The sequence below is a fragment of the Natator depressus genome, chromosome 1, assembly GCF_965152275.1.
Source record: "Natator depressus isolate rNatDep1 chromosome 1, rNatDep2.hap1, whole genome shotgun sequence".
In the NCBI taxonomy this organism is placed as follows: domain Eukaryota; kingdom Metazoa; phylum Chordata; order Testudines; family Cheloniidae; genus Natator; species Natator depressus.
In genome coordinates this window covers 10561002-10573119 of record NC_134234.1, presented here as the reverse complement: position 1 = coordinate 10573119, position 12118 = coordinate 10561002, and the positions used below count along the sequence as shown (strand labels likewise).

Genomic DNA, 12118 nt, shown 5'->3' with positions numbered 1-12118 from the left:
ATCTCCAGGCCAGCAGAAGGTGGTGATAAAACATTTTTGACCATCATTGTTACCTGGGATTCCTTGGTTTACTGATGGATACAGTATTACCCATATTCCTCACAGAAGGGCATGAGACTTAAAGTCCTTTTGAGCTCCTTAGATGAATGGTTCAAAATACTTGATTAATTTTATTCCTTCTGAGTAGGCTTCTCATCCACATACAACCATTTCTCCTCTTCTATATTGTCTTTTGTTTTCTCCCCAATTTTCATCCCTTCTTCAACAAGAAAATGATAGAACTTGAGTCCTGTGAACTTAGGCATTTATAGATGAACTTCCTAGGAATGTTTACAAACCCTGTATTTTATGGCAGTCCTATGACAAACAGCCCTTGTTCTGTCACTTACTTAGTGAAGAGACTGAAAGGCTCCAGAGTGTCAGCAGAATGGGAAACCTCAGAAAAAAACTTGCTCTCTGTAGTAGGAAGAGGGCCTGAAACATAAGCCCATGCATCAGAGGCCTGATATGAGGCCTGAGGCCTAAAGTAGAAGCAAAGTTAAGTTGTGAGTAAGAGGCAGCCCCTGCTCACAGAATGTGGCAAGCATAGGGTTGCTATTGTAAAAACACATATTCCTAAGAGGTGCTAGGCACAAAACACTTACGCAATCTGTCAAGGTTCCTTCCCAACTCTGAACGCTAGGGTACAGATGTGGGGACCTGCATGAAAACCTCCTAAGCTTACTTTTACCAGCTTAGGTTAAAACTTCTCCAAGGTACAAACTATTTTACCTTTTGCCCTTGGACTTTTGCTGCCACCACTAAACGTCTACCTGGGTTTATTTTATTAGGAAAGAACCCATTTGGAAACGTCTTTCCCCCCAAAATCCTCACCGAAACCTTGCACCCCTCTTCCTGGGGAAGGTTTGATAAAAATCCTCACCAATTTGCATAGGTGATCACAGACCCAAGCCCTTGGATCTTAAGAGCAATGAAAAAAGCATTCAGTTTCTTAAAAGAAGAATTTTAATAGAAGAAAAAGTAAAAAAGAATCACCTCTGTAAAATCAGGATGGTAAATACCTTACAGGGTAATTAGATTCAAAACATAGAGAATCCCTCTAGACAAAACCTTAAGTTACAAAAAGACACAAAAACAGGAATATCCATTCCATTCAGCACAGCTTATTTTCTCAGCCATTTAAAGAAATCACAATCTAACGCATATCTAGCTAGATTACTTACTAAGTTCTAAGACTCCATTCCTTTTCTGTTCCCAGCAAAAGCATCACACAGACAGACACAGACCCTTTGTTTTTCTCCCCCCCTCCAGCTTTGAAAGTATCTTGTCTCCTCATTGGTCATTGTGGTCAGGTGCCAGCGAGGTTATCCTAGCTTCTTAACCCTTTACAGGTGAAAGGGTTTTTCCTCTGGCCAGGAGGGATTTTAAAGGTGTTTACCCTTCCCTTCATATTTATGACACAAGCACATTCCAGAAGCGTGGTACAAGAACACCCTGAAAAACACGTTCCCCAAAGATAACAGGAACATGTTGACCCATCTTAAGGATAAGGTGTCATAAACATATAGCTAAGGGTAGCCTAGAATTCCTCCTTACCTGTAAGGGGTTAAGAAGCTCAAATAACCTGGTTGGCACCTGACCAAAAGGATCAATGGGGAAAGAAGATACTTTCAAATCTGGGGGGGAGGCTTTGTTTGTGCTCTGCATTGTGTATTCTCTGGGGAAGCAGAGAAGCATCAGGTCAGAAAACTCCTTCTCCTAAAATCATCCTAAAATGAGTCTCAATATTGCAAAAAGAATACGTAAATAAGGCAAGGCATGGTAGATTATCTTTTGTTTTTAGCTTGTGAATTTTCCCTGTGCTAAGAGGGAGGTTTATCCCTGTTTTTTTTTTTGTAACTTTAAAGTTTTACCTAGAGGGGAATCCTCTTTGTTTTGAATCTGATTACCCTGTAAAGTTACCTTCCATCCTGATTTTATGGAGGTGCTTCTGTTACCTTTTTTTTCTTTACAATAAAATTCTGTTTTTTAAGAATCTGGTTTACCTATTTGGTTGGTAAATTATTCTCAAGCCTCCCCAGGAAAGGGGATGAAGGGGCTTGGGGGGATATTTTAGGGAAACAGGAACTTCAAGTGGTCCTTTTCCTGAATTTTTGTCTAACTCACTTGGTGGTGGCAGCAGTACCCATCCAAGGACAAGGAAGGATTTGTGCCTTGGGGAAGTTTTTAACCTAAGCTGGTAGAAATAAGCTTAGGGGGTCTTTCATGTGGGTCCCCACATCTGTACCCTAGAGTTCAGAGTGGGGAGGGAACCTTAACATAAGGTCAGGATGACAGCATAATAAATATAGATGTTTTGATCTAACCTACAGGTACAAGGCAATGGGTGGCACTCTGATACATTAAGGGTGATACGTAACTTGTTTTTATTGGTGTATAAAGATGTATCTCAGAGGGAGTGTCTTTGTCTGGCCTAGGAGCTAGTGGAAAGTCCCACCACTACCTGAGCCGGTCCATTGTCACAAGCATACATGTGTTAGTGTACCTGTAACCATTGAGCTGCGGCATTATCACTGTGCATCATCTGCAATAAACTTAACCAAGTGCCTTCGCTATGAGCCAAGTCTGTAGATTTATTGTGTGGTTCGCTTGACGTTTGCTGTGCCAGCTATCTGCGCAGAGCTGGGACAGCACATGGTAAAACACATGGGAGAACACGCACCCAGCCAAACATCTGACAACACTCTCCTCGGTAAGACTGAATCTATCCCATGCTAACTAAAGGAGTAATTTGCTAGGCAGGACAAAAGGCTATTAACTGTAGGTAATAGTTTAGCTTATACACCAAAATTAATGTGAGGAATCAGGAAGAGATTTACATAGTTATTTCAAATCCTTTTGCAATGACTGACATTGAGAAACAGGAAGACGTAACTTGTCCTCAAATTCCAGTGACATGCAATATCTGTGTGTAACACTGCAGGAAAGTTTTAAATATCATCAGCTCAATGGCAGTGGAGTCACTGGGATTCCTGATAAATTGTCCAAAGTCCCAGCATGGTACAGACTAGATAGGATACCTACTAGACACAGCTATAAGACTTAGGGAGCAGGAGCTAGAACCCTGATCCTTTGGCTCCAAAAATCCAAGTCTGTACTGCTTGAGATAAAGGAGAGCTCCTGTAGTAGCTACTAATGGAACTGTGAATCTCGTTAAAAAGCAACATGAGAGAGTCAGTCCATAAACTTACCCTCCTACCAGCTAGACAATGTTCAGCCTGAGCAACTGACATTCTCAGGAGTTGGTGTCTAGCAGTCAGATGCCCGTCTGTAAGGTGATCTGTGCAGACCACAGATGCAATTACTATTTAAATCAAACACACAGAAATGGGAAGCTGGGACAAGAAGCCCAGGATGTATGTGCCCTAGTCTTAGCTGGACTGTGAGGGAGTTAAACTCTTCAGTGGGCTGAGAGGAAGAGCCCAGCCTATAAAGATCACTTTAAGTGTCAGGTTGAGGAGAAGACATGAAGGCTGTAGCACATTAGCTAGCTGAATGGTACTGACAGAGGAAGTCATAAGAAATTAAAGGTTTCAGTAGGAAGCAGGTGCTCCTGGGAAGAAGAAGCACGGCTTCTGCCCAAATGGAGGGGAAAGGATTTTGTGTATGGATTGGAGCCTGGAAATGGGACAACCACTCTCTTCTTTAATCCCTTCAAGAAAGGGGGCCCCGGAATATTTGGCTGTTCTGATGAAAGGGAATGGAGAGATTTTAATTGATAACCCTGAGAAAAATAAATGTGGTTTATGAAATTCTAGTAACAAAAATTCAAGTAGTACCTTCACTAAGAATTTTTCTTAAAACCTAGTTCTACAATATAAAAACCATCTGGCTGATTTTTGGCCTGACCCGAGGTCGCTGTACTACTGAGTATTAACCTGAGCTCAACCAAGTTCTAATCAAGCTCTCTGGGGCAGGAACTGTCATTTATCACATATTTGTGCACCAACACAATGGGAGCCCAACCTTCTTCTGCCCTTTAGGCACTACTGCAACGTAAAAATTAAATTATGACAACCAGCATTGTGTCCTGTCCTTGATTTACACCTAGAAGTAGAAAACCTGTTTTATAATCCCATGGCTCCTTCTTTACCTTACATCAGTCAATGAGCCAACTCCTGATTTCCAAGTTGCATTTCTAGCACTAGATGGAGCAGTGCAAAAATACAAACAGTAGCACTTACTTGACTGAAATTGGAGTTCAAGACCTACAGGTTAATAAAGCCAGCTTCCCCTGGCTCTGAAGGTAAAACATACTCCTCCAAGATAAACATGCCCAGATCTCTACCTTTTATATTACAAGCCGGAAAGAAGGAAGAAACCAACTCTGCCATATGCAATCTGCTGTTGCTTTCTAGCTTCCTATCTTTCCTCTTGGGGCTTTCCACATGATTTCACTAGGGGTTTTGATAACATTAAAATGTCTTTTATACAAAATTAATAACTCTACACATTGGATTTTCTCATCTGAGGGGAAGTTTGCTCTATCGTGTACTCTGTTTTCAAAGGCTTTGAGATCCCTATCAGATTGGATATGCAGTGATTCCATTAAATTTTGTCTTTCAACTGCGAAATACAGCCCTAATGAAGTTAAACTGAAGGAGAACTGATTTAAGTGGTTAGAGAAGTTGGTTCAATTTTTAGATCTCTTGGTCAGCCACTAGATGATAAAGATTGCACGCTAATAAACCAAAGGCAGTACATTAACTCCTCCTGCCAAAGATGGAGACTCTGGGTAAAGTTATCTTTATAAGTTATCTTGGTGCTCCTGTCAAGAGACTTGGAGAAACCTAAAATAGCAGATAAGAAACTACCATTCTGTCTTTTATTTAGTATGTGATGCCATAAAGTACAGGGCAGTAAGATTGCACCAAGAGCTCAGGAAGGCTGTATTTTCATCAAATTGCTCATTTGGTTCATGTTATTTATACCCTTATTCTATTTCAGATGTGCAACAGTAAGAAAAACTGCCATTGTAATTTTGGTTGGGCCCCTCCAGACTGTACATTAAAAGGATTTGGAGGAAGCGTTGACAGTGGACCCCCTCCGACTACCACTAGTAAGTGCTGTGAAAAACTAAGCGCTCTATATTTTATCCTGTTTTTCAGTCTCAAGCCAGGAATCTATGACCATGTTCTAATGTGGTCTTTGCAGCTGTCACCAACACCTCTATACTACAGCAATGTGGTCAGTTGGAGCTGCCCTTGAAAGGAGCTGGAAGTCTTTACTTATATAACACTCAAAAGGCCTGATTCTGATATTCTTACTCATACCAAGTGTAGCCCAATTCATAAATTACATATTAATTATATTGATTACTTAAGAATTCCCAGTTATCACTCTGAGATTTGACAGGTTCTTGTCCCAAGGTCAGGCCCAGTATTATTAAAATTACTGTATAGTTGAGAGCCCCGATGTGCACAGTTGCAACACTCTCACTATTCTACAATAATTTATTAATACATTTAGCAAAGTCACAAACACTCGAACCCAGTAAAGTGAATAGAGATAATACAGAATGTACATCTGAACATCCATATACTCACACCATCCCTGGAAGAACACCCTTAAATGTTAACCATTATCTTCCTCATCACCATCATGTTCCTCATCATCTCCAGTGGCCATCATCCTGGCACTTCGCAAGGGCTACACCTCTCTCTCCTCCCACACACAGGCTTGGATGCAACTTTTATAATATGTTACACTAATGTCACTATGTCTAATGCATATTCAATAGGGGTTTCTCCCCTCTTCCTTATCTGTATTTCTTCACCCTACTAATGTTAAGGTGCCCTTCTCCTATTGGTTAGTATACTAATGATCTCAACTTATTATCATATACATCAGTTCATTGCTATGACACTCTTGTGGTGAGATATCTGCAGATGTTCTCTCCAAAAACCAGTGTTAGCTCATGTTCCTGTGGTTGGCTGGTGTCATTGTGGACAAAATTCCCACTTACACACTCTATTTCCAGTTCCCCAAAACTTAGGAGTGGCGTTTAGGCCATTTATCTGTGCCACAGCTCATAGGTTGCAAGCCTTATGTTAACTGCTGAAGCCCATGTCTTACAGGTTACAGGCCTGTAGGTTCCTTATATTACTGCCAAATAAAATAAATGCTAAAGCTACACAAGTAGCATCTTACTTCACAAATGGATCAGTGGGATCTTGTGGAGATAAGGTACTATTCATCATGAATGAATGGATCAGAATCTGGCCCTAAATAGACACGAGAGGCAAAAGAGTAGTGTAAAGAAGGTGATGCACTTTTTTCCTACCTACCTTCTAGGGGGTTCCTACCCAAACCCTTTGAATTTTTCTTCTTCCTTATGTAGCATTTCTCCATCTTACCATAACCCTAAATCCCCTAGTCCTAGTAGTCATCCATTCCTTTTAACTGGTTATTACTTTACAGTTTTTGTAAACTCACTGCATTCCCATATCTCCCCAATTCTTCCAGTGATTGTCCACATATAGTCCATTTCTGGGGTGCATCTGGGGTAAAAAGGACTGTTCCAGGTTGTTGAGCACCAAGTAATTTCATCTTAAAAATGACTAAAATTGTATAGTCTTGAGTAATAAGAAATAATAGGCCAAATCTTAATAAAGTTCTCTCTTAATACCAATTCAGGGACATGACTCCCACTGTTTTAGTCACATGAGGTTATTTGCCAGGCCTTAAAGGATACCACAACTAAAGACAAGCAAAATAATCATAATTATTAACTATGACTATTATTAAAGAAAGGGAAAAAATTAAAACCAAAAGAGAACACAAACAATAAACAACGGTTACTTCACTTACAATCTTGTCTATATGTTTCTCTGTGGAGAGCTTTGACAGACATTACACTTTTTCAGAGTTTACCCTTGATCTACCCTTGGAGGGGGCCAAAGTACCTCATTTCCCAAAATTGGGAGTGAGCCTTGTCTTAGTGTGTCATAGATAATAAAACAGTTTATAGATGGGCTAAAGACTTTTGTTTAAGAGCAGAGGAGCCCTTTTTGAGTTATAATGGATAACAAAACAGGTTATAAATAGGCAAAAGTGAGTAATCTTAACTACGTGCTATGAAGTAAAAAAAACCTATTTAAATCAGTTCCTCAAAGAAGTCATTCAAGGAGCTTCACTGAAAGAGGCAAATTGATGAAATATTAAATCCAAATTAAATCCCACTTTTTCTCTCTGTTTACCAATGTTAATTTATGTCTCCTGTCCAGGAATACATAGGTGTCACTGTGCCTCAGTGGGTCATAGCTGAGAATATCAGGTTCAGGACAAACAGCTGAGAAATAGGGCAGACTCACCCTAAACTAGTAGTTATTCTATTATTAGATATACTAACCCAGTGACCAAAGTAAACTTCTGTCTCACCACATTAGTTAAAAAGAAGTCAAAATACAGTCTCCTTAGGCATTCTAGCCCTTATCTCACCACACAGACAGTTGACTGTATGATGAGTGGTTATGGAAAACCAATTTCATCTCATATAGGGTGTCAAGGTTCCTCCCCCACTCTGAACGCTAGAGTACAGATGTGGGGACCTGCATGAAAACCTCCTAAGCTTATCTTTACCAGCTTAGGTCAAAACTTCCCCAAGGTACAAAATATTCCACCCTTTGTCCTTGGATTGGCCGCTACCACCACCAAACAAATACTGGTTACTGGGGAAGAGCTGTTTGGAAACGTCTTTTCCCCCAAATACTTCCCAAAACCTTGCACCCCACTTCCTGGACAAGGTTTGGTAAAAAGCCTCACCAATTTGCCTAGGTGACTACAGACCCAGACCCTTGGATCTTAAGAACAATGAACAATCCTCCCAACACTTGTACCCCCCCTTTCCTGGGAAATGTTGGATAAAAAGCCTCACCAATTTGCATAGGTGACCACAGACCCAAACCCTTGGATCTGAGAACAATGAAAAAGCATTCAGTTTTCTTACAAGAAGACTTTTAATAGAAATAGGAGTAAATAGAAGTAAAGAAATCCCCTCTGTAAAATCAGGATGGTAGATACCTTACAGGGTAGAATCATAGAATCATAGAATCATAGAATATCAGGGTTGGAAGGGACCCCAGAAGGTCATCTAGTCCAACCCCCTGCTCGAAGCAGGACCAATTCCCAGTTAAATCATCCCAGCCAGGGCTTTGTCAAGCCTGACCTTAAAAACCTCTAAGGAAGGAGATTCTACCACCTCCCTAGGTAACGCATTCCAGTGTTTCACCACCCTCTTAGTGAAAAAGTTTTTCCTAATATCCAATCTAAACCTCCCCCATTGCAACTTGAGACCATTACTCCTCGTTCTGTCATCTGCTACCATTGAGAACAGTCTAGAGCCATCCTCTTTGGAACCCCCTTTCAGGTAGTTGAAAGCAGCTATCAAATCCCCCCTCATTCTTCTCTTCCGCAGACTAAACAATCCCAGCTCCCTCAGCCTCTCTTCATAAGTCATGTGCTCTAGACCCCTAATCATTTTTGTTGCCCTTCGCTGGACTCTCTCCAATTTATCCACATCCTTCTTGTAGTGTGGGGCCCAAAACTGGACACAGTACTCCAGATGAGGCCTCACCAGTGTCGAATAGAGGGGAACGATCACGTCCCTCGATCTGCTGGCTATGCCCCTACTTATACATCCCAAAATGCCATTGGCCTTCTTGGCAACAAGGGCACACTGTTGACTCATATCCAGCTTCTCGTCCACTGTCACCCCTAGGTCCTTTTCTGCAGAACTGCTGCCTAGCCATTCGGTCCCTAGTCTGTAGCGGTGCATTGGATTCTTCCATCCTAAGTGCAGGACCCTGCACTTATCCTTATTGAACCTCATCAGATTTCTTTTGGCCCAATCCTCCAATTTGTCTAGGTCCTTCTGTATCCTATCCCTCCCCTCCAGCGTATCTACCACTCCTCCCAGTTTAGTATCATCCGCAAATTTGCTGAGAGTGCAATCCACACCATCCTCCAGATCATTTATGAAGATATTGAACAAAACCGGCCCCAGGACCGACCCCTGGGGCACACCACTTGACACCGGCTGCCAACTAGACATGGAGCCATTGATCACTACCCGTTGAGCCCGACAATCTAGCCAGCTTTCTACCCACCTTATAGTGCATTCATCCAGCCCATACTTCCTTAACTTGCTGACAAGAATACTGTGGGAGACCATGTCAAAAGCTTTGCTAAAGTCAAGAAACAATACATCCACTGCTTTCCCTTCATCCACAGAACCAGTAATCCCATCATAAAAGGCGATTAGATTAGTCAGGCATGACCTTCCCTTGGTGAACCCATGCTGACTGTTCCTGATCACTTTCCTCTCATGTAAGTGCTTCAGGATTGATTCTTTGAGGACCTGCTCCATGATTTTTCCAGGGACTGAGGTGAGGCTGACTGGCCTGTAGTTCCCAGGATCCTCCTTCTTCCCTTTTTTAAAGATTGGCACTACATTAGCCTTTTTCCAGTCATCCGGGACTTCCCCCGTTCGCCACGAGTTTTCAAAGATAATGGCCAAGGGCTCTGCAATCACAGCCGCCAATTCCTTCAGCACTCTCGGATGCAACTCGTCCGGCCCCATGGACTTGTGCACGTCCAGCTTTTCTAAATAGTCCCTAACCAGCTCTATCTCCACAGAGGGCTGGCCATCTCTTCCCCATTCTGTGATGCCCAGCGCAGCAGTCTGGGAGCTGACCTTGTTAGTGAAAACAGAGGCAAAAAAAGCATTGAGTACATTAGCTTTTTCCACATCCTCTGTCACTAGGTTGCCTCCCTCATTCAGTAAGGGGCCCACACTTTCCTTGGCTTTCTTCTTGTTGCCAACATACCTGAAGAAACCCTTCTTGTTACTCTTGACATCTCTTGCTAGCTGCAGCTCCAGGTGCGATTTGGCCCTCCTGATATCTTTCCTACATGCCCGAGCAATATTCTTATAATCTTCCCTGGTCATATGTCCAACCTTCCACTTCTTGTAAGCTTCTTTTTTATGTTTAAGATCCGCTAGGATTTCACCATTAAGCCAAGCTGGTCGCCTGCCATATTTACTATTCTTTCGACTCATCGGGATGGTTTGTCGGTAATTAGATTCAAAACATAGAGAATCCCTCTAGGCAAAACCTTAAGTTACAAAAAAGATACACAGACAGAAATAGTTATTCTATTCAGCACAATTCTTTTCTCAGCCATTTAAAGAAATCATAATCTAACACATACCTAGCTAGATTACTTACTAAAAGTTCTAAGACTCCATTCCTGGTCTATCCCCGGCAAAAACAGCATATAGACAGACAGAGACCCTTTGTTTCTCTCCCTCCTCCCAGCTTTTGAAAGTATCTTGTCTCCTCATTGGTCATTTTGGTCAGGTGCCAGCGAGGTTACCTTTAGCTTCTTAACCCTTTACAGGTGAGAGGAGTTTTCCTCTGGCCAGGAGGGATTTTAAAGGGGTTTACCCTTCCCTTTATATTTATGACATAGGGTCCTACTAATCCCAAGAGATCAGTCACTTAGCCAGGTCACTATCGCCATAATCACTCGGCTACCAATACTTTAATAACTAAAATCATGATCTTACATATAAAGCATGTCTTTTAAGGTATTAGGGGAAAGGTTATGATCTGCCGAGAGTCATTTCTCTATCCATATATGTGTATCGTTAATGCATATGAAGTTATGAGAATTGTGTTGTATGGTGGTCACTAAAGCATGCTGTAAATAGGGGAATCAGCCAGATATTAGCTCCCCAGAGGCAACAGCAAGGAAAGTAACCAATGCCTGGGCGGGGTGTTAAACAACCCATCAACAGCCATTGTCCAGCAAGGGAGCTACAATGCAATGACTCACCTGCATGAGGCCACACCAGGGAAATTGCTCAACCTTGCTTGGAGAGACTCAGCAATGCCCTCCAGACATGCCTTGACTTGAGCTCCCGAAGCACATGGATTGAGAGTATAAAACAGATAGAGTGGACACATACTGGGCCCTTCTCCTGCCCCCATCTATGCTGCAAGCAACCAAGACACTGAGAAGAAGACAAGACTCCAACACAGGAGACTGGCCCAGGTTTAGGGAACAAACCTGTATGTTAAGGACTGCAATATCCAGTGGGGTGAGAAAAACTGCTTAATCTAGTTGCTGCCCAGTCTAATAGGGTTGAGAGTTTAGAGTATGTGCTTATATTTTATTTTATTTTGGTAACCACTCTGACTTGTTATGCTTTGACTTATAATCACTTAAAATCTATCTTTATAGTTAATAAATCTGTTTATTTATTCTCCCTGAAGCAGTGTGTTTGGTTTGAAGCGTGACAGAGACTCCCCTTGGGATAACAAACCTGGTATATATCAATTTCTTTGTTAAATTGATGAACTTATATAAGCTTGCAGCATCCAGCAGGCATAACTGGACACTGCAAGATGGAGGTTCCTAGGGTTGTGTCTGGGACCGGAGATATTGGCTAGTGTTATTTGGTTGCACAGTCCAAGGAGCCTCTTACATGCCAGAGGCTGTGCGTGAACAGCCTCGGAGTGGGGGTTCTCACAGCAGAGCAGGGTAAGGCTGACTCCCAGAGTCAAGGAGTTTTGGAGTGACCTAGCAGATCACCGGTCCGGATAACACCAGAGGGGAACATCACAGGAGTCTGGGGTCACATGAGCATATCACATGCCTTACATGGCTTGATGACTCACAGGGGTAGCCATTGGCCCCTTGGAGGCTGAGGCATCTGTCAGAAGATCTAAATGGGGGGAATGAGTTTCTTCTATGGCTCATTGTGAGAGCTAAGTGTCTTTAATGGGCCATCAACTCAAAGCTGTCTAGCCTTGACGTACATCTTATCTGGTGTGTGTTACCCAGGAATACAGCACATAGGTAAGATACCAGTGCATAGCCAATATTCATAGCTTCATGTACAAAAATGATACATGCATATAAACAGGATAATCGTACTTAGCAAATCACAACTTTTCCATTGACACTTTACATGCCATGGTTTGTACAAGATTTGTTTTGGTTTAACAGGAGAAGCTGTTATATCTTAAATGACAATAAAATTTCAATGTTT

At 42.0% G+C, this 12118-nt stretch overlaps 1 protein-coding gene across 1 annotated transcript in view; it reads left to right on the top strand.

Moving 5' to 3' along the window:
• Positions 1 to 12118, top strand: part of LOC141981065 (disintegrin and metalloproteinase domain-containing protein 29-like) — a 182778-nt gene that overhangs the window by 143741 nt on the left and 26919 nt on the right. Inside the window, exon 18 of the mRNA XM_074942871.1 lies at positions 5008 to 5119. Coding sequence (XP_074798972.1) covers positions 5008 to 5119 — 112 coding nt within the window. The remainder of the gene's footprint in view (positions 1 to 5007; positions 5120 to 12118) is intronic.